Below are 24,783 nucleotides of genomic sequence, written 5' to 3'. Positions count from 1 at the left end.
ATGCTATAACGAACGGATCCTACTATGAATATTCCTATAACGAACGGTTTTACCTATAAAATTGATAATGCTATACTGACGCAAACTCCTACATGAACATTATAAATTTTTATTTTTTTTTTTACTAATTTATTGTTTCTGTACAAGTATTAATGATATTCTTTATTTCAAGGGTTTAGATGCATATTTATGCACTTTTTTACAATTTAATATTATATTTTTCAGTGTTAAGTGGTTGTATTTGGGGGCCTGGAACGGATTAATCCTATAACGAACGAATGCTATAACGAACAAGGTTCTAGAACCAATTACATTCGTTATAGCATACCCCACTGTATGTACTATATCCCTTTTTTAATATGGCCTTCGTTAGTTTTCACTTTCTAGAAAAAAGGCGTTTGTTGCCTCAAAAACTCCTGACTTTGCATTTCAGCACATAAGGTCAAACCTTAAATTTGGTTCAGATTTCATAGAAAGGTGCTCCATTACATGCTGGTTTAGGATCTGTGTTCGAAAATTCAAACTTTGAGAAGTTTGTATTAATTAATGACCTTGAAATAATTAAACACATTTAGAATATTTAAAATTTCAATTACAGCTCCTTACCAGGCAGGCTGGGTGGTTACAATTGTTCATCCATGTAAACAGAGCAGCAGGAATTTTAATACATCATAATAACTTATCTGGGGTTGAGTGTGGGATTTTTTTTTTCATGAACCCAGCACCAAATGAGCCTAAATAATATGGGAATTATAGTGAAATTACACAGTGCTGTTTTAATGGGGTTGCAGAGCCTCCGATAATAGAGAGGGGTTCTGCAGTCATTCCAGTGCCAGTGCCTTATAAAATATATATATATATATATATATATATATATATATATATATATATATATATATATATATATATATATATATATATATATATATATATATATATATATATATATATATATATATATATATATATATATATATATATATATATATATATATATATACAATAATATCCGCTTAAACGGTTTTAAGCATGCGATTTCTCATATACTGTGATTGTCCTCGATTACACTTTCACTTAACGGTTCATCTACTCATCATATCGCGGTGAAGTATAAAATTTTTTTTTTTTTTTTTTGTAAAATTCATACAAATTACCCGGCAGAATATAATTTACATTGCTGGAATTCTTACAATATGATGATCATTTTGAATATAAACATCATAGATTTTGCATTAGACATACAAATTTTAGATATAATGTTTACTCTGAGTAAATATATTATTTTTTGTGCAAAATATATGACATTTGTATTCAAAATATTCCTGGTCTTACAAGGAATCCTTATTATATTCTCCTAACTTTAGTTTGAGTATTATTTATTACTAAAAGGTAAATATTCTGGTTTTCCACACATCTGGTAGGGAGGGTTGGTGGGGTGAGGAGGACGACTGACCATCTGGACGGTGTGAAGAATATTTTTTTATTAACTGAAGATATTTGTTTTAGCTCATAAAATTCATACAAATTACCGGTCAGAATATAATTTACATTGCTGGAATTCTTACAATTTGATGATCTTTGAATATAAACATCATAGATTTTGCATTAGACATACAAATTTTAGATATAATGTTTACTCTGAGTAAATATGTTATCTTTTGTGCAAATATATGACATTTATATTCAAAATATTCCTGGTCTTACAAGGAATCCAGCAATGTCAATTATATTATCCTAACTTTAATCTGAGGTATTATTTAATACTAAATGTTAAAATTTAGTTTTTCACCCAACATTTCTCTTGAAGGGAGGATTGGTGGGGGGTGGGAGGTTGGGACAGACCGACCACCTGGCGGTTGGAAGAGGCAAGGTGGGGTACTTTGATTGACAGATAATGTCATGAAGAATATTTTTTTTTTTATTAACTGAAGATATTTGTTTTAGCTCATAAAATTCATACAAATTACCCGGCCAGAATATAATTTACATTGCTGGAATTCTTACAATTTGATGATCATTTTGAATATAAACATCATAGATTTTGATGATCATTTTGAATATAAACATCATAGATTTTGCATTAGACATACAAATTTTAGTTATAATGTTTACTCTGAGTAAATATGTTATCTTTTGTGCAAAATATATGACATTTATATTCAAAATATTCCTGGTCTTACAAGGAATCCAGCAATGTCAATTATATTATCCTAACTTTAGTTTGAGGTATTATTTATTAAAATTTAGTGGTTTTCCCAAAATTTCTCAAAGAGGGAAAACCAGCGAGTGATGTGAGAAGAGGAGGGAGTTGAGTCCATTATTTGAATGGACATTAACTTGGCGACTGTATTTCTCATTTCTCTTAAGTATTAATTGTGTGCATGTACCATCATAAAATTAAGATGTTATTTTTACTAGAACATAGGTATTGTGTCGGAAAAAGTAGAGTTTGGGGTAGTCTGATCTCTATGGAATTAATCCCATATGTTCTGTTGTTCACTTAACATTCAATTGACCGTTTATGTATGAGGTACTACTGTATATATATATATATATATATATATATATATATATATATATATATATATATATATATATATATATACCCAGCTTATAGCCTTTCATAGCGTTTTAGCATATACAGCGGTGCCTTGCCAAAGCTGAACTTTCATAACGCATTTTTTCATCATATAGCGGTGAGTGTCCGCTCGAAGCTATTTTTGGTCGCTACCCCCACCGCCACCTGCCTGTTTTAGCTCATAAAATTCATACAAATTACCGGTCAGAATATAATTTACACTGGAATTCTTATAATTTGGTGATCATTTTGAATATAAACAACATATATTTTGCATTAAACATGCAATTTTTAGATAAAAACTGTTCTCTAGGTAATTATGTTATCTTTTGTCCAAAATATATGACATTTATATTCAAAATATTCCTGGTCTTACAAGGAATCCAGCAATGTCAATTATATTATCCTAACTTTAATCTGAGGTATTATTTAATACTAAATGTTAAAAACTCTTGAATGGAGGATTGGTGGGGGGTGGGGAGGTTGGGGACTGACCACGTGGTTGGAAGAGAAGGCAAGGTGGGGTACTTTGATTGACAGATAGTGTTGAAGAATATTTTTTTTTATTAACTGAAGATATTTGTTTAGCTCATAAAATTCATACAAATTATCCGGCCAGAATATAATTTACATTGCTGGAATTCTTACAATTTGCTGATCATTTTGAATATAAACATCATAGATTTTGCATTAGACATACAAATTTTAGATGTAAAGTTTATTCTGAGTAAATATGTTATCTTTTGTGAAAAATATATGACATTTATATTCAAAATATTCCTGGTCTTACAAAGTCAGCAATGTCAATTATATTATCCTAACTTTAGTTTGAGGAATTATTTATTACTATACCTGGTTTTCCCCAAAAATTTCTCAGAGGGAAGAGCCAGAAGTGTGAGAAAAGAGGGGAGGGAGTTGAGTCCATTATTTGAATGGACATTAACTAGCGACTGTATTTCTCTATTTCTCTTAAGTATTAATTGTGTGCATGTACCATCATAAAATTAAGATGTTATTTTTACTACAACATAGTTATTTGTCGTAAAAAGTGGAGTTTGGGGGTCGGGCTGGGTTCTATTGGAATTAATCCCATATGTTCTGTTATTCACTACTTGGTTTTCACTTAGCAGGACCCTCTGGGTTCAATTGACGCGTTAAGTGGGATTCAACTGTATATATATATATATATATATATATATATATATATATATATATATATATATATGTATGTATGTATGTATGTATGTATGTATGTATGTATGTATGTATGTATGTATGTATGTATGTATGTATGTATGTATATATATATATATATATATATATATATATATATATATATATATATATATATATATATACATACATACATACATACATACATACATACATACATACATACATATATATATATATATATATATATATATATATATATATATACATATATACATATATATACATACATACATACATACATACATACATACATGCTCGTGTATAGTTCGAGTTTTTAAGACCAAATTTTTAGGCAAAAAATTGGGGGTCGTCCTATACATGCGTAATAGTTTTGTTAGGTTGAACCCGTGCATGTTGGGAAGGGCGAGGAGCAACTTTTAGCTTCAGACATGAAAAATATTTACCATTTACTGCCAGTAAACAATGGAAAAGTAAATTATGTACCAATTACAGTGACCCCTCGTTTAACGAACACCTCGGTTAACGTAATTTCGATTAACGAACTGCCTTCCATAAGGATCTTCAATTGGTTACGAAAAATTAAACAACGAACTTCTTCTGAACCGACCTCAACATGTTTCGCTTGCACTGACCGGGCAACCAGCTTTAGTATCAGTCCGCCAATACATTAATCGGTTCTAGGGCTTAAATTCCTTACTATTTTTGTAAATATCAAGAAGTTTATACTATTCAATAATTTTAAAAGTTTAATATTCTATTTTTTAGTCATTTTAACAATTATTGAACAAAATTGAAGGTAAAGTGACTAGTTTAATGTGCATCCAGCCTCTTAACGCAAACGAAGTCAGTCTCTCTCTGTTTCACTGGAGGTAACATCTTGCTTGAGACTCTCTTCAACTAAACGCTTTTTTTTCTGTGTTTCCAAGCAAATTATTGGTCATTTTGAAATATATTTATATATTGACAATATATAATGCAGTGCAGCATTGATTTAAAAATAATCTTGAATTAAACCAGAGAGCTAAAATTTTATGGGTGAAATGGCACCATGGGGTGACTTCTCTTCCACCCCAATGCCTTCTCTTCTTCCTTCTCCTCCACCCCATTCTAAATCCCATCATCATCATCATCATCCAGGAGCCTTCTACATACACCTCAAAGTAAGTGAACTTTTCTACCATTTTTATTGAATTTAGGAAATTTTAGGTGAGCTGGAACCAATTACAAAACCCATTGAAACAATGGTTTGGGTTCTTGAAGCGTTTGGTTTAACAAGCGACCTTCTGGAGCAGTTGAGTTACGTTAACCGAGCCTGTAGTTATGAAAAGTTGTGCAGTTCCTTCAGCAAATGAAGCTCACCAACTTACAATAGGCGAAATTACCTTAGCGTGCTTTCAGTGGTCTATGTTGAAGTTCTTAGCACAGACTAACTTATCATATCATATCACGGTATCACAGTTCTCATTGATCTACAAAAATACCGTAATAAAACTTTTCGATATTTCACACTTAATATAATACCGTAATCTACTTCAACCTCCTATTGTTTACAACGGCGCGAGCGCATCACATAGCACCACCAGCTGTTGCGTGTATCAGCTAGACGGTACACGTGTTTTGAATCGTTTTCAGTTAAAAACTGTTACATCACATGTATATTTTACCGACTGCGCCTGAATGAATATATTCTCCGGAAATAAATAGTAGTTTTGCTGAAAGCGTGATGTATTTTAATGTAAATAGGATAAAATACATGACGAAAACAAAGATTTTACCTAACCTTCTGATGTTCAAGAAGTTACTCGTTTTTAATAATTTTTGGTTAAAATAATGTTATGTTACACCGGTATTCTATTCATACTGTGCCTGATATAATGCATTCACGGAAATGTAATATTTTTGCTGAAATGGCGTACGTATCACAGTGGAAAGTTGGATAAAATCGTGACGAAAACAATGACTTTATCTTTCTTTCGTTCAAAAGATGTTACCGTAATCGCTTTTCGAATGGTTTTCAGTTACAAAACTGTTGTATTACAATAATATTCTATCCTAATTGACTTGAATAAATACTACAAAACCATATTTCTGAATATTTTCATTAAAATCCATCAAAATCATTTTCCTTGTCATCGTCTGCAGCACCAAACAGCTTCTCCTAGTCCTCTCCTTGAACGGGGCTAGAGGGTACGTGTTTTTCGAATCGTTTTCAGTTAAAAAACTATTACATCACACGGATATTTCACTTAAACTGCGCCTGAATGAATATATTCTTGGAAATAAATAGTTTTGCTGAAACGTGATGTATTTCAATGTAAAATAGGATAAAAATACATGACGAAAACAAAAGACTTTTCCTAAGCTTCCGATGTTCTTAAGATGTTACTCGTTTTTTTAATAGTTTTCGGATAAAATTCTGTTATATTACAATGATATTCTATTCATACTGTGCTTGATATAATACATTCACGAAATGTAATATTTTTGCTAAAATTACGTACAGATTACAGTGGAAAGTGGGATAAAATCGTGACGAAAACAATGACTTTCGCTTTCTTTCCTTCAAAAGATGTTACCGAAATCGCTTTTCGAATAGTTTAGTTAAAAAACTGTTGTATTACAATAATATTCCCTCCTAATTGACTTGAATAAATATTTGAATGGAAATATACAATATTTTTGTTGAAACTACCCGCGTTTCAGTGTAAAGTGTCGTAATAATAAATGGTAAACAATTTGCCTTCGGCACTCGTGTTTCAGGCACGGCGAGCCTCAGTTTATAGGACATAGAATGTTTTTACTGAAGGTTTTGCTGTTCCATTACCCTCAAAAACGTGGGTCAAACTATAAACGAGGAATATCATAAATTAACGATTTCTTGATCAAAAAATCAGGGTCGACCTATAAACGAGGGGTTATAGATGAGTATATACGTTTATATATATATATATATATATATATATATATATATATATATATATATATATATATATATATATAAATATATTTTAATACATGATACATGTGAGTTTTTGTAAGGTGATCACTACCTAAACGATCTTTATATGTACAGTATAGTAAACTCATGTTTAGGTGAGTCTTTGCAAATATGATTCTGCTTTGAATATAGCATAAGACATACACTGAAAGTATTGTTGGAATTTACATTTTTATATAAACCTCCTTTAATACAGCATGCGCCAGTTAACGTCCTAGATACTTTCTTGGAAAAGTGATGTTAACCGAAATGGACGTTGTCCGATCATCACATAAACTTTGTATTTATACTTACGTGTATGTGGAATACTATATACGTACGTACATATACACTTTTACTCTTAAATCACAACTGTAATGTGATACAGGTGATTAATTTTTATCACTTGTGCAAAATACATGACGTTTATATTAAAATTATTCACTGTCTTACAAGGATTCCAGCAACGCTGGGCAGATGGGGAAGAGGGAGTGAGCGAGCGAGGGGGCGTGGGGGGAGGGGAGGTGGTATGTTTGACAGTTGGCGCCCAAGGTCTAACGCATGTTTATTTATCAGTTCTTAAGTGACTAAGCTTCTCTCTTATAAAAAGCCAATGAAATGACCTGGGTGAGTATAATTTACATTGCTGGGATTCTTGTAAGATGTTGATTAATTTGAATATAAACATGCTATAATTTGCACCAGACATAACAATTTTAGTACCGTAATCAAATTAGTACATGTGCACTCCAGCTTTGCACTAAGGTCATTTATTTCTTTTATGTTTCTTTTAGTATTGTGTGTGCATGTAAATGGATGAAAATAAATGAAGAAATTTATGTAAATCTACCCAAAAATAAAGTTGAAAAACTTTATATTATAAAATGTACTACAGTATTGTACACTAATGTACTATAATTTTTTTATCTTGAGCAAAATATATGACATTTATATTTAAATTAATCTGTCTTGCAAGGATTTCAGCAATGCAAATTATATTTATCTTAACTTTAGTCTGAGATATTATGTAAAATAAACACCTTAAAGCATCAAGAAATCACCAATCTTTTGTCTGGGAACACAAGGAGGGAGGTAGCCAGCGAGCGTGGGAAGAGGGGGAGCAGGGGGGGGAGGTGAGGTGACAGAGTGTCTGGTGTTTGTTTATTTATTTGAGATATGATTTGACAGTTGGCGCTGAAGGCCTGTGAGTTTATTTATCATTCCTTAAGAGTGACTAAGCTCTTCTCATAATTTGCCACCCAAACGACCTGGGTGAATATAACTTACATTGCTGGGATTCTTGTAAGATAGTGATTTATTTGAATACCTGTATAAACAATCTATATTTGCAATAGACATAACAATTTTAGTACCGTAATCATTTAGTACATGTACAGTACAGGTTTGCACTTAGGTCCATTGTTAACCGAGGGACCACTGTATTGCAGTGTACTTGTACTGTACAATATTGACTAAATTCACTGGATAACGTACACAACTAATGGTTGGTAAAACTTGTCAAGTAAGTGAGTGTCAAGTCTGTCAGTATGAGTGGAACGTGTGAGTGCGTGTGTCCCCCATCAGAGTAGTCCGTTTTCTCTCGCTTCAGGATGCCTGAGTCCGTTTTCTCTTAATCTTAGAGTGCAGTGCACCAGAGACTTCGTTATTCCTTAGTAATGACACAGAATTTGAAATTGCAACTGGGGTTGCGTTGAGGCAACTAGATATGTCTGATTACAGCAAATGTATTATTGTCAATTTGTAGGTGAAAGATTTTATCCTCAATAGATGTAGGTTAACATTACACCTGGAGGCAAATGCTTACTAAAGCCTAAGGAAGGATATTCCTTTAACACATAATATTTGGCCAGTATGGGAAGGATCGCTGTTCCGTCAGGGGTCGTGGAGTGGTGGTCCAGCAGGCGTCACGGAAGTGTTGTTTTTGGGGGAGGAGGGGCACGGACGTATATGCGATCGGACGTTGTTCGGCTGGACGTTAACCGGCACATGACTGTATACTAACGAGGGTAGAGATTAAATTTATTAACTCGGGCAGAAAATGAAGTGTACTGTATATGTATTTTTCATTCTTCCAGGAAACAGCTGTGAAGGAAGCACCAGTGCCCCACCACCCTCTCCGGCATCTCCCACATTGCACACCAATCATGTTGGAACAGCCAGTGCTGTTGGTGTGCTACGGAGGACTGGTGTTCCATCGTCCCCTGTCTCTGCTCGCTCAGCTGTGCCTCCACACCTTCCGCCTGTGCTTCCATCCTCATCTGTCACACATCCCTCCACATTACCTGTTGGTTTAATGCCAGCTGGCCCTCCAGCAGCTCCAGGCACTGCTCCTCCTCCACCACCTCCACCACCCCCACCACCACCACCACCACCACCACCACCATCAATATCAGCACCATCTCCTTCTCAGGTCTCATCCACCAGTTCTTCACCACCACTTCTGGCTTCTGTCGTTGCAACTGGCACCACTACCACTATCAGTTCTTCAACTCAAGTCTCAAACGTGTCCTCCAGTACTTCTAGTGGTAACAACTCCTCCACAAACATCATTACTACCACCACCACTTCTACTAGCACTAACACATCTGCTATTACAACTAGTAATGGAGGGCCTATGTATAACTGGCAAGCCACCATGACAACTGTAAAAGAAAGGTATGACTGCAGTGTCTCTAAAACACTGGGCAGGATACACATAAACCCAGTTATACCAAATCAAATACAAATGCATGCTATTAATATTATTTTGTGTTATGTATAGTACATTCATGCGAGTAGGTTATTTGCTTGGGACCTGACCTCTCCTAATCTGGGGGTAAAGTATGGGGTTTGTAATCTCACCTTCCTGTATTTGCCTATTAACAAGAAGCAAAGCATATTATTTAAATGTGACATATGGTGGTAAAGTAGATATGATCAGTGTGATGAGAGATTAATTGAAAATATAAAGAGTGAAAAGAACCTGGATGTCCCTGTCTTGCCTAAAGCAAGCTGAAGGGTAAAATGGGGGAGTAAAATCTGGATAATCTGAGAGAAAAAGAGCAAAAGAGGTGGATGGTGATATATATGGAGTTATATAGTGTTTGTGAATGAATAAAAAGGAGTGAGTTAGTGAGGGTTCAGGAAAGGAAGAGTACATATAGAGAGTGTTTTTGCATCAAGGAAGATGATCAAAATTTTTTTGGAAAAGGCTACAGTAATTATTTGTTAGTGGTACATATGCATGAAGAAAACAAAAACAAAAAACATGATAAAATTGATTGAAAAGTGATGTGGGAAGTAATAAAACTGTGTGGGGTGATGGGGGAAATTGTTTTAACACTATCCAGAGTTTTTATAGGGAAGTGAAGCATATGTTAGGTGATTGTTGGGTAGAACAGATCCTCAGTGAGAGTAAGATTATGTCATGGATACCTATGTAAGGTCACCAAGGTTTTTCAGTACGGTAATTTAATGGATGGGATAGTAAGAGGTGAAAGTAAGAATGATAAGGAGAGGTGTAAGTCTGTAGATGGAAGCAAAGTTACAAGAGTTAGTGAGTGACTTTGGAAGAGTATGCAACAGGAGAAAGATGAGAGTATGTAAACAAAATCAAAGTGATGAAAATAAATACCTATATACAGAGAAGACATGGCTGGAGATAGAGCTTTGTAGGAAGTAAAAGATTCTCAGGTATCTGGGAGTGGATGAACTGAAGCACAATGTAGGAGTAGGAAAGGAAGTAAAAGTAATATGTAGATTGGGAATTATAGGAAAGAAAGGAGGCAAAGATAATTGTTGAGTGACACTATTATGGGTGTAAAACATAAACCAAGATGCATGAGGCTGGAACAAACTAGAACTGAAATAAAAGACATGCTTGTGGACAATGCAGTATATTGGGGTAAAGAGGATGCAAAGAATAAGAGAGAGAGAAATAAGGAGATGTGGAAATGTAAGAAGTGTTGATCAGAGAGTGGATCTGGGTGTGCTCAGGTGTTGTGGGCATATTAAAAGTATTGGAGTGAAGTTTAGTAAGAAGTGTGTATAAGTTAGAGGTGGCTGGTAGGAGGAGGAAGAAGACCAGAAGGATGATGTGAAGGACGTGCTAGAAGTGAGGGGGATGATGGCCAGCCAGGAAGTAACAGTGTGTGTGAATAAACAGAGAACAGTGTTGGGACTTTTTGGGAAGGTGTAGGTGCTGGTATGTGTTCAGTGACAGGGATAAACCAAATTTTGGGACTGCTGCAGAAGAGGAGCATCACAGCAGAATACATCTTTTTAAATGGGAAGAGGACTGAAAGTAAAAGAAATATTCCTTGTATGGTGAGATTGTACATTTTTGCACCATAACTATATTTCTTTCTTTATTATTTATTTTTATTGTGCCATTCACTTCAGGACAATTGTTTGGCAACATTTAGCTGATGCTTATATTTGTAACTCCAAAGCTTTGATATTCAGGAATATCCTTGGTTGCTTTTGGGTTATGATTCCGTTAACCTCTTTCAGAATCACCTGTGCAACACCTAAAGTCTGTTCCTTCCAGTACACCAAACTAAATTTTTTATCAACCATGGTTGACTGAGAAGCTCAGAGTTGTGGAAGGTATTTAGTGACATGAACCTTAATTGTAATTTTTTTATGTAACTTTTTCAAGGTTATATCACAACATATGCAATAAAGTCTTGCTTATGTAATGCAGATACTGTATATACAGTACACCCCCTTGTACACGTAACAAGTTGCACATAATTTTTTATGATTATATTCAGTTACTGTATTTCACAAAATAGGTCTCTAAATCAACTGAGTGTTGCATACACACACCTTCCTCTGTGTCAGGACACACATGAACAGTCAGCAGTCAGAATTTTACCTCTGGACCTTCTGCAAATATTGGGAGCTATTACCTTATATCTCATGTAGGCATCGCTCTTTGCATCTTAGCTACAGTATATCCTATGTAGTATGGAAGATTGTGTTTTGGACAGATGTGATAGTGTAACACTTTAGGGCCTACTTGAGAGTTTTAAATGTCCAGAAGTCTGTATGGACATTCTTATTTGGTACTACAAGTTTTGTATGTTAACAGTTTTCAAACATGATTCTTTGTTTTGCTTAGAAAATTAATATACAGTACATACGTGTATATCATTCTGAGAGAATTAAATTTTAATTTTAGTACGAAGGTCACAGTTTACCAAGTTAAGTGAGTATTAAATTTAAATTAGAGAAATGAATTTCTTCTTTGAACTGTTCCATTTACTGTATCTCAAGACTGAATTCTTAACATTATCCCTTGTTGTTATTAGATACTGGGCCAATGTAGCAGATGTATGTATCTGAACTCATCCATATGTTAAGAATTCCATGTAAACCCTTTAACACATGTTTTGAAAAATTTATTTGCTTTTTAATTTCTTTATATTATGACTATTGTAGTTACTATATTGACTAGGGTGTTAATGTGAAATAATTTCTTCATTACAGATTTGCATTCCTGTTCAATAATGAAATTCTTAGTGATGTTCATTTCCTGGTGGGGAAAGGTGACTCAAGACAGCGAATACCTGCACACAAGTTCGTTTTAGCAGTTGGCAGTGCTGTGTTTGATGCTATGTTTAATGGCCAACTGAGCACTCATCAGGAGGAGATCGAGTTACCTGATGTGGAGCCACAGGCATTTCTTGCGCTCTTGCGGTTCTTGTACAGGTAGATTTTTATGTGGTGATCACTGGCCACTGTTATCTGTCTTCTTGCATCAAAACACATACACATTTCAAGTTCAAAATATTTTTCATCATCATTTGCTGTTTGAAATATACTATAAAGAAAAATTTTAGAAAATTACCAGAGCAAAAGTCATATTTATAAATTTCAGTGATGAAGTTCAAATTGGTCCTGAAACTGTGATGACAGTATTGTACACAGCAAAAAAGTATGCTGTTCCTGCCCTTGAGCAAGCCTGTGTGGATTTTCTCAAACGCAACCTGTCCTCTGATAATGCATTTATGCTTCTGACTCAGGTAAGATAATTGAATATTATCAGTAGATTACCTCAGTTGGTATTCCTTAGGATTTGGCTCTTTTTTTTATATTTAGGGATTCCCTATAACATTCTCAAATTTGCACCTCTCCAATATTAATGTTGTCAACTCTCATGGGGTATATAAATTGTATTATATCCATTTAATGTTTTCTAGGCCCGACTTTTTGATGAACCCCAACTGGCTGCTCTTTGCCTGGAGACGATAGATAAAAACACAGCTGACTCATTGGCTGCAGAAGGCTTCACAGATATTGACAGCAGCACCCTGTGTTTGGTGCTTGAACGAGATACTCTTGGATCCGCGAGGCTAAGCTTTTAGGCGACAGTCAGGTAATATTTGGATGACCTGATATTATTATTAGTGGCACAGCATGTATGAAGTGATTACATTTATGCGAGTCATTCTGTCAATGTGTACTATCCAAGGGAATTCAAATTCTTAACATGAGTGTGTCTTGGAGGTTCTGTGATGAAGATTTGGGTTGTCAAAAGAAGTTTTTCTTTATGGCTACTTTTCTCTCATTAATGTTACCATACTAAGCTCAGTTGTCTGAACTATTACCAAAACCCTGCATCCTTCCATTGTAGCTTGTGTGTGTTGTATTACTATCAAACTTTTGCACATTGTGATAATTTTATTTACACTGTTCATGTTACCGTATTTGGATCCAATTTTTATTTTATTTGAATAATTTTCTAATGGTCAGTGAGTCATCAAGTGAATTGTCAACCTGATGGGTATTACTGAATGTTTCATATACAGGTGGTCTGAAGCTGAATGTGAGCGTGATGGTGTGCCTGTAACAAGTGCCAACCAGAGAGCAGTGTTAGGGAGAGCACTGTCATTGGTGCGGTTTCCACTTATGACAGTTGAAGAATTTGCCCAAGGTCCTGCACAGTCTGGGATTTTGACAGATCGTGAAGTGGTTCAGCTCTTTCTTCATTTTACTGTGAGTTAGGATTCTCTTGCTGTACCAACTGAACATCTAAAAATATAATTTATCACATAGGAGAACTAGTGTGGTATACCTTATGTAAAGCTATTTTGAGATTTCCATATTTCAGGTAAACCCCAAACCCCCTGTAAACTTCCTGGATGTACCCCGCTGTTGTATGACGGGCAAGGAACAGACAGTATGCCGATTCCAGCAGATAGAGTCACGCTGGGGTTACTCTGGCACTAGTGACAGAATTCGGTAGAGTACACTTAATTTTTGTTACATTTCACTGGTAATTATATAGCATTACCAGAAGTCTAATGCATATTTGGGAAAACTGTAACTCAGTATGGTAGTCATTGTGTAGAGACAGCACTGTGGGAAGAAACAGAATTGTTTTTTCATTTATTGATATTTGTATTCTCTGATAATATTCACACAGGTACAGAATAAAACTACTATTGGAGATAGATTCAACAAGATATTTATTTGCAAATTTACATTATTGTGCTGGAAATGGCATTACAGTATATATGATTCTCGTTTTTCAGATTTATTGTGGATCGGCGCATCTTTGTTGTTGGTTTTGGAATGTATGGATCCATTCACGGTCCTTCTGAGTATGAAGTGACAGTCCAGATCATCCACACAGCCACTGGGAAGGTACAGTACAGTAGTGTTATGCTTTTGTATCTCCCTTCCACTTGGTGTTTAGCTCACATATTAACAATTAATATTTTTTTATTAAGGAACAACTTACTCTATTATAAATTGCATTGATTGTCCTCTATTGCATTGCTGGAGGGGGAACATAAAAATTTAATGTGTGTGTGTGTGTGTGTGTGTATGTATATATGTATGCATGCATGTCCAACTTTATGAATGTAATAACTCAGACAGGTAGCCATGTATAGTTTAATCATACATTTAGATAAGTCACCATAAAATTTTTAGCAAATTTGGCAATTATTGTTCTCAATCATTATAGTGTAGAGTTGTTGACGGTTGCATTGCCTTGGATTACACTGTGGCAAGTGACATAGCCACATATAATGACAAAAGCTGTATGTTCTTCCCAAAAACTCAATTGACACCACAGTCATCGCTGTCTCATACGCACTTCTAAAATGTCCCACACCCCATCCTTCCATCTCCTTGGATTTCCACCATTGGTGCTACAATACACCCCTGAATTAGATAGTCTTCAAAACAATCTCTTGGCTCCCAATTTATTCCACTTAAGTAAAACCTGATCTGCCCTGTGCTTCATATTTCTTTCACTTTCATATTTGTAATTCTTATCTAGTTCCTGTTTAGCTCACATTTTGCCCTCTAGTATGTCATCTGTTACTGTGAATTTGCTCCTTTTGCATATTTCCCCACAATATTCCATCACACTTTTTTCTCTTTCTCCCTCACACCTCCTTGATTATACTCCCCTTCACTTGTCTCCAGTTCTCATCTCCTGAGACCTTCAGAGCTGTTTTGTATAAAGCAATGTTTCATTCACTCATCATATTTTCATGCACTCTCCTTATCACTTTGATTATATCAATATGCATCCATACATCTTCTTGGTCTTTAATGCTTTTAATTCTCTTTTAGTAAGTGAATACAAGAAGGTGGTGGGGTAACTATCCCTACAACTCTAGATTAAGAGGGAGGGTGCATCCAGTCCTGATTAAACAACCTGCTTCGAAGTCCATTATTTTAACGTTATGATTATATTTTAATTCAGAGATGCAAAGCTGTAATCTGGTAGTCTTCTAATCTACAAAACGTTATTTAAGTTTTCCAACTACCCGGTAGCTTGAATTATTTATTTTTAATGAGTAAAAATTTATTTTTAAAACAAATCCAACAACAGAATAGTAGATGTGTTTATAACTTAGCCTCCAAGTAAATGTGTTGCCTAACTATCATAATACAGTACAGTGGTCCCTCGGTTAACGAACGGTTCGATTAATGAAATTAAGGTTAACGAATTACAGTCGGCCCTTAACATACGCGGGTTTAGCATCCGCAGATTGCCCACCGGAGGAATATTCTGTACCTTGAAGTACATTCAAATCACGCGCGGCACCGAACACGGGACACCGCCCGCTCCGCAACCTCACACACACATGCATAGCTCTCCCTCACTCAGTCAGTCTCGCTGTAACCACGCTTGTGTTGACATCAGCATTGTAGTTGCAAAAATATTACATTTCCATGAATGTATTATATCAAGCACAGTATGAATAGAATATCACTAATATAACAGTATTTTAACCAAAAACTATTCATAAAAAAACGAGTAACATAGCTTGAACATAGGAAGGTTAGGTAAAGTCTTTTGCTTTCATGTAGTTTATCCTAATTTACATTGAAATACATTACGTTTCAACAAAACTACTATTTATATGGAGAGAATATGGAAATGTAATATTTTTGCTGAAGTGACGTACGTATTACAGTGGAAAGTGGGATAAAATTGTGACGAAAGTAATGACTTTCGCTTTCTTTCGTTCAAAAGATGTTACCGTAATTGCTTTTCGAATGGTTTTCAGTTGTGGGATTATGAGGCTAATGATAGGATAGAATATTATTGTATTACAGTACGGTACAACAGTTTTTTAACTGAAAACCATTCGAAAAGCAATTACGGTAAAATCTTTTGAACAACGAAAGTTTGCGAAAGTCATTGTTTTCGTCATGATTTTATCCCACTTTCCACTGTAATATTACATTTCCATATTTATTTCTGAGAATATATTCATTCAGTCACATTTAAGGTAAAATATACTTCTGATGTAATATTTTAATGAAAATATGGTACCGTAGTTTTCTTTTGTTTCAAATTTAATTAACAAAGATTGATGTTTCAAATGTAATGAACAAAAATTTATGTACAGTATCTATAAATAAACTTTAAAAAATGAATACAGTAGTACCCGATTTACGCAGTCAATTGAACCCACAGGGTACCGCGGAAAGTGAAAACCGCGTAAAGTGAACAACAGAACATATGGGATTAATTCCAATAGAGACTGGCCCGACCCCCAAACTCCACTTTTTCCAACACAATACCTATGTTGTAGTAAAAATAACATCTAAATTTTATTATGGTATGCTCACACAATTAATATTTAAGAGAAATACAGTCGCCAGGTTAATGTCCATTCATATAATGGACTCAAATCCCCCCCCCCCCTCTTCCCAGCTCACTGGCCCCTACCTCTCTGAGAAATGATTGGGTGAAACACTAGATTTTAACGTTTAGTAATAAATAATACCTCAGACTAAAGTTAGGATAATATAATTGACATTTCTGGATTCCTTGCAGGTCAGGGAATATTTTGAATGTAAACGTCATATATTTTGCACAAAAGATAAAATATTTGCTTTGTGTAAACCAAATTATTACATTAGATCTAAAATTTGTATGTCTAATGCAAAATCCATGATGTTTATATTCAAAATGATCATCATATTGTAAGAATTCCAGCAATGTAAATTATATTCTGGCCGGGTAATTTGTATGAATTTTATGAGCTAAAACATGTATCTTCATTAAATAAACAAAGAAATATTCTTCAAGGACACTATCTGTCAATCAAAATACTCCGCCCTAGCTGGGTCGGTTCCTCCCTCCCTCCCCCCCCACCTTCCCTCCCTACCAGAGAAGCTTTGGGAGAAAATAGTAATTTACATTTTTAGTAATAAATAATAACTCAGACTAAAGTTAAGGTAATATAATTGACATTTCTGGATTCCTTGCAGGTCAGGGAATATTTTGAATGTAAACTTCATATATTTTGCACAAAAGATAAAATACTTGCTTTGTGTAAACCAAATTATTACATTAGATCTAAAATTTGTTTGTCTAATGCAAAATCCATGATGTTTATATTCAAAATGATCATCATATTGTAAGAATTCCAGCAATGTAAATTATATTCTGGCCGGGTAATTTGTATGAATTTTATGAACTAAAAAAAAAAAAAAAATTATACTTCACACGTATATGAGTAGATGCGCCGCGGAAAGTGAAAGTCAGGTTCTGGCAAGGTACCGCGTAAATGAGAAATCGTGGAAAGTGAAACCTTGTAAAGCGGGGTAATACTGTACTTTGTTTTACATCATCCTGTGCATACCATACCATGCATTTGGCTACTTTGGGCTTGCTATGATGATGCAAGAGATCTGCCCTGGCAACTGTACCAACACTCACAGCTGGTGGTGCGTTGGTGCGTCGTTTCCATTGTTTACTGGAAAATATTTTTCAACTTAACGAAACTATAACCCGTTTAGAGGTCGACCCCCAATTTTTTGCCAAATAATTTGGTCTTAATAACTCGAACTACACACCGGTATATATGGTAAATAAGGACATGGGGGGGCCAGGGGTTTTTGAGGGGAGGGGGGTGGGGGTGGCAGCAAAAGTACACGGATTTTTAACATTCACGGGTATCTCTGTTACCTAACCCCGGCTTATGTTTAAGGGCCGACTGTACCTCCCATAAGGATCTTCAATTTGGTTAACGAACAAAACTTCGATTAACAAAATCCTTATGACAAACACGTTTTGTTGTGAGCATCAGCTGATGGGCTAGTCTGCCAATTCAGTAATCTGTTCTATGTTTACATTCATTTCCAATGGAGTAAATATCAAGTAAGCTATGCTCTTTAATTTTTGTGCGTTTTTTTTTATTAAAATTATTAGTCATTTTAAAATTTAGTTAACATATTGATAATATGTACAGTACAGGGATCTATTTTTTTGTGCGCCCATCAGCCGCTTGACCCACCCACCAGGCGTCAGTCTGGCTTTGTTTACAGTGGAGTGAACATCGATTTTGTTGGTGTCTTGAATATTTTTGCATTTTTACATTCAAATTATTGGTCATTCTGAACTTTAGTTAACATATTGATAATTAATATATAGCACAGTGCAGTGTTGATTTAAATAAAATCATCTTGAATTACACCTAGTGAACCTGAAATTTTATTGGTGAAATTACTGCATCAAGCATGGGTCCACTGAAAGGTGATTTCTCCTCCACCCCCACTTCTAATTCCCATCATCATTATCAACCAGGAACCTTCTACGTACACACCTCAAAGTAAGTGTACTTTACTGCATTTTTTTTTTTACTTTGTATGTACTTTTCTGTGAGCTGGAACCAATTACCCAATATCCCATTGAAATAATGGATTCGGTTAACGAACGACTCTGTGGAACAAATTGTGTTAGTTAACCGAGGGACCACTGTACAGTACCGTACTATACTTTGACGCAGGTAACATGTGCTTCTGCAAGTCATACAGTACAGTCTGTTGTTGAATACATCTCCTGAGGGAGGGCCAAGTTTACCCCTTCTTCAGCAGTAGAATTTGTAATAATTGAGTCATAGAAATGAAGAATAGAATTTTTAATTCATCTTACCTCCCCTCCTCCCTCAGTGTTAGTTATGGTATAAAGCTAATAATTAGATTGTGTATTATAGAGAGGAACTGACCATTTTACAGCAGATAGAACTGCAGTACTGATAACTAAGCCATGTCTACAATCTGTTTTTTACGTAACTGACCTTCAGCAAATTTTTTTTATTTCTTACTCAAATGTTAATGCCATTTTCATACAAAACAAAATTAACAATCATTAAATATTACTGCAAGATATTCTGGCAAAACTTAATATTATACCCAGATAAGGATAATTAGTGAAACACCTCACAATGACACAAATTGTTTTTTCTGTGAGTTTTTGCTCAAAACTTCAAGAATGCATGCAGTAGTAGGTTTATCATAGGAACTATCATGCCACATGTGGACCAAACAGGATTTGAAGAATGGAAGAAACTTGTGTATATCTGTCTGATAAACAGTTTAATTAATATCTCGCATTTTCCTTTAACTAAATTTCTGTATCTTACTGTAATGTTGTGTCTTACCTTTGTGTGATATTGATTTTTAGGTGTGCGCAAGCAACGACACAAGCTTTACGTCTGATGGTACAGTGAACACATTTCGAGTCATGTTCAAGGAACCTGTTGAGGTGTTGCCCAATACTAACTACACCGCTTATGCTACATTAAAGGTGAGATGTTGCATGAGTTTGTGCTGCCAAGGTTGCTGCAAATGTTATGTACTGTATTTTAGATGTGTTGATAAGTGGATATGACCGACCAGTGCCTGCCTTCTACTGAAAGATAGGAAAAAATGATATGGTATAGTAGTTGACATGCGATTGAAATTCTCCTTAAACAGTTACAATGCTCTGGCTGTGTAAATAGGACCAATTTAGACTTTGGCCCATGAAATCAGGGTTACATGGACCAAAGTCTAATTTGTAATTTTTTGACATTGGTCCTTTTTGCATTCAGCCAGAGAATGATGCCATCTAAAATCTTAATAAAGGTGGTTTAGCAGCTTCTTGATAGCACTTCCTGTTGCCTTGGCCCTACTCTCATATTTTATTTATTTACTGACCTTGCTCCCCTCTTATTATCTCATCCATGAAAATAGTGAACAAGCATGGTGATGTGTCATAATCCTTTAATCTTACTTTCATTGGGAACCAGTGGCACACTCTGACTTGTGCATCACCTTCTGTATAGAAATTCTAAAAGGCATATAATAATACCCCATTTGTCCCATATATTTTGAGGTCCTTGCACATTGCTTTTCTATCAACTTTGTCTTGTGTATTTTCCAGATCCATAAATCATCATCATTATCACTGTCTCAGGCCCATTATCCACACTCGAGTGGGTTAGCCATGATTACTTGACATGGTGCCCTTGGTGCCATCAGGCAAAGTTGAAACAACTTTTACGGCTGAATGCCCTTCGTATCACCAACCTACTTTAACAGTCAGAAGTGGGCATTATACAATATGTAGGATTTCCAAGTGCCCTCTTAACTGGCAAGGCAAACACTTGATTCACACATCCTCGTTCATTAACACACTATTTTTACCCAAAAATGTCTTGATGATTCTTTCACATGCTTTCCCTGTTATTCTCAGCAGATTCAGTTCCTCTGTAATGTTCATATTCATTATACAGTAATCACTTTCCCTTTATACAGTGGAACTATACATGCTCTTTGGTGTTCTTATGGTATCTTTTCCTGTCATACATAACCTATACTCTAGTTATTCATTTATCCATCTCTCATTTTTAGCATTTCCTCAGTGATCTTATTGTTGTATGGTTTGGTAATGGCTGTTATTCATTAAAGTCACAGAGGGTAAGATTGTTGTGTAAAACAGTTATGATATTTTCAGTTAACTTCATGTGGTGTTAATTCTTTTAATTTTTACACTCAGGGCCCTGATTCACACTATGGGACCAAAGGAGTCCGCAAAGTAGCAGTGGAATGCCCTTCTGGGGACCGTGCAACGTTTCAGTTCACTTATGCTGCTGGCAACAACAATGGCACTTCTGTTGAAGATGGACAGATACCAGAGATCATATTCTATACATAAATGATTAATAACCATTTGGCATACATCTGGTCAGATTTTATTTGGTACGTACTTAACATTTAGCATATGGTTGACAAATGTAAAATTTTTGTAGGAAAGGGAAATTTTGGGCGAAATATTCATAGTAGCTTTGAAAGTGGACGATGTGACAAGCTGCTCAAATATTTAAAATCTTTAAGAGTAATACAGTAGTCATTAAGAATTTTTCACTCTCTACTTCAATGCAGTTAGATTGCACTTAATACATTTGCTCAAGCATATGTCGGTTTTATATTTATTTACAGTATTTATTATATTTTAGTTTAAAGATATAAGCATTCTTTCCAACTGAAGAAATTACATTGGTGGCATTTATATATTCTCAAGTCAGAATAATGCATTTAGTTATTTTTAGTAGCTAGACCTAACAAACAAGTTTCTTAGGAACAACCGAGTTTTCCAAAGACTATGTGTGCTTAAGTCATCAGAGGTGCTGTAAACACATCATCTGCTTAACCCAGCATATTTGATGAAAATTTTATCAGTACAGTATTAATGAATTGACTTTAATTTCCACAGTAATTTTAAGAATGTGTGTTGGCATTCTCCAATTTTTCTTAGTTTTGCTATTGTCAGAGGCCACAGCATGTACACTTTGATATACAAATAGAAGTCTTTGAAACTCTGTAGGTACTATACTTTTAGATTAGAATAAATATTGGTCTTGAGCCAAGGAAATGTATAGAGAATCTCAACAAATGAAGTTTAGGATAACAAGTGATAAGAAAAAGATGAAAATGAATGTAAGCAAGCTAGAAAACATAATTCAGCCTATTGTGATGTACAGTCTCTAAAAAAGTATTGTTAGCCATGGGGTTGATGTGATTCGGGGCTTTCCAAGTAATGTTACGTGAAGTGTTCTGAACGGCTGGTAGGTCTACATGTGCGACCTTTAAGCATGAATGAATATACTATACAGTATACATTTTCAAACAATGTGAATCCTCCAAGGCTCTAGTTCATACATTACCAGTACATGATCTTGGAGTGGATGTCGTAAATTGACACCAGTCATCAAAGGGATCTTACATCAAGTGGAGCAAGGAATTATCAGGTGCTATTATTGGGAATCATGAAAAGAGACACAAGCAAGGTAAATAAGATTTTTTTTATAATAATAATAAAAAGTGCACAAAGACTGAGGATGTATGATAAACAATCATGTGGTTAGATTATTGTTGCCAAAGACAATAGCACTCCCCGATAGAACATTTACTCCTAACTTTTATATGTGAATGAGGTGAACTGATGTACAGAAGGAAGTGTCTTGTTAATTATTTTACCATGTTCAGGATACAGTACAGTATTTACTGTTTATTCCCCCATTGCTATGTTTGTTTTTTTGTGTTGCATTCACAGTCCAGTATTAGCAAATATCACATTCTTAAAAGCTGTTTTAATGCATTGTAGTGGATGTGATATTTTCCAAGAATCTTTAATAGTTTGTAAGGCATTTTAGTAGATTTTTTGTTGCAGTTCTTTTTTACTTTTTCATCACATGATTTTTCTTGAATTTTTTTCAAAGTCCAGGTTGCCAGAGTAACCTTTTTGTTCTTGTACTGTAGCATTATCATGTAAGGGTTCACAGTGGACCAGTTGTATTTACTATACAGTATATCTATGACCAGATATAGGCATTTATGGTATCTTAGGGTTGACATGTTATAGGGGTAATGACAGGCATCTGAAACCCAAGACCAGATAATAATACCTGGCAGGGCATCAAATGTTGGTTTTATAATTGACAGTGTGGGGAGATAATGAATTGTATCCGATTGGCTTTTGTACTTTTTAAGTTATAAACAGTGTTAGATCAATCAAGTCCACCTGTGAATACACATGCATTATCTCCTTGACTAGAAACTTAGGGGATTTAACAGCAATACTCAGTTGGAAATTTGGTTTCTGTTCTATAACTACCCACTGACTCGATTGATTTTCACTTTGTGTAAAAGTATTTTAAGGTGGCTTCTCGTAAAGTTATGCTTTATTCATTCACATTTCTTCTTAGATGCTTGTGCCATTCAATTTTGGTGTGACCTTAATCCCAGTCTTCCCTCGAACCATTCACCCCTAGATAAACCAAATATGGTAAATATCTCGAGGCTTTGTTGTGAATGGGGAATGCCATAAGAGAGACCATATTTTCAGGAGTGAGTGAATGACAGCAAATGAAAGGACAGCCTTCCTTTGCTCTTTTTTTTCAGCCATCTTGTGCTGCAGTGGAAAAGAAAAAAAATAGTATCCAGGGGACTTGCCAATTCCCATTGTTCTCAATTTTTATAGTACCTATATTAATGGAGTCCATGTAGGTAACTGGATATTTCCTAATTACACTGACTGTGTGTAACATAGACATCCAACTACCTACACAGCTCCTGTGTATACACCCAAAGTAAAAAATTAAGTGGTAGGATGTAGGCAAGTGGATGCAGTCTAATGTTTAGCTACCTAGCACCACACAAAAGGTAGTTTCATGAACTGAGTTTATCTTCATATGCTATGCCGTTTGTACAGGTATTATTTTTGGTATTATAAGTGGAGTTTGTTACTGTCAGTGTCATGAATTAAACTAATCTTCATCCAAGTGGTTGAATTGGGAAATGTTATAAAATTGTTAGCTGTAGGGATATTCTCTTCTCTTGATGTTTGTGTAATGTTTCTATGTTGGGATCTCAGACTGTATTGATGTTTGGTTGTGCATTTTTATTTAATAGATAAAATATATATCTTTTGATTTTGGTAGCTTTCAGTTACCTAACTAGATGATACATCTAGTATGTGTTTTCTGAGTATTAACTACAGGTATTTAGAATAACTAATTTGTTACACATGAGCAAAACTACTGGTTGTATTGTAGCATCATCAGATTATTACCTAACTCAAGTGTTCCCACTGATCAGGCAGGTTACTTTCATCTGTTTGGGAATGGTTTGTAATCTGTTCACTAGTCCAGTAATATACTCGTACATTTAACTTGTGAAAGTACCGCATGTCTTTGGGAGTTTTCTAGTCACTGTTTAGAATTATACAATCATTTAATTTTACCCAATTTTGAGTTCTAGTTTCTATATTTCTGGGTCAAATTTACTAAATGTATCTTCCTTTTTGTGCCTGTGTCCTCTGTGATGGAATATATAAATCAAAATTATGTGTAAACATAATAAAACGGAACATGTAACATGTAATAATCTTTTATCCCAAATAATCATGCAAAACGATTGAGGCCCTGCATTTTGAAACCATTTTATCACTTACACAAAATAAGAGTAAATTTTAATAAAAATAATTTTCTCTACATATAATTCAAGTACTGTATAATGATTGTCTATCAGACCAAAGCATGCAGCCCAGAACAACAACAACACATACATACATATAACAGTAACTAATGGAGCAGGTGTACACGCACGCACGCGCACACACACACACACAGTGGTCCGTCGGTTAACAAACACAATTCGTTCCAGGTCGTTCATTAACCGAAAATTTCGTTAACCGAATCCATTGTTTCAATGGGATATTGGG

General features: G+C 34.9%; 1 protein-coding gene across 1 annotated transcript in view; it reads left to right on the top strand.

The window, feature by feature from the left end:
* LOC121872701 (BTB/POZ domain-containing protein 1-like) overlaps positions 1-24,436 on the top strand; it is a 37,397-nt gene extending 12,961 nt beyond the window's left edge. Inside the window, 9 exon segments of the mRNA XM_042375699.1 lie at positions 8,849-9,428; positions 12,246-12,467; positions 12,637-12,781; positions 12,959-13,134; positions 13,568-13,754; positions 13,870-14,000; positions 14,294-14,405; positions 19,702-19,824; positions 21,058-24,436. Of these exon segments, the coding sequence (XP_042231633.1) occupies positions 8,849-9,428; positions 12,246-12,467; positions 12,637-12,781; positions 12,959-13,134; positions 13,568-13,754; positions 13,870-14,000; positions 14,294-14,405; positions 19,702-19,824; positions 21,058-21,216 (1,835 nt within the window). The 3' untranslated portion in view covers positions 21,217-24,436.
* Positions 24,437-24,783: the final 347 nt, after the last annotated feature.

This window comes from Homarus americanus, unplaced genomic scaffold, assembly GCF_018991925.1.
Source record: "Homarus americanus isolate GMGI-L3 unplaced genomic scaffold, GMGI_Hamer_2.0 scaffold39155, whole genome shotgun sequence".
Taxonomy (NCBI): domain Eukaryota; kingdom Metazoa; phylum Arthropoda; class Malacostraca; order Decapoda; family Nephropidae; genus Homarus; species Homarus americanus.
The sequence above is the reverse complement of the archived record's forward strand: the minus strand, read 5'-3'. Positions and strand labels throughout refer to the sequence as shown.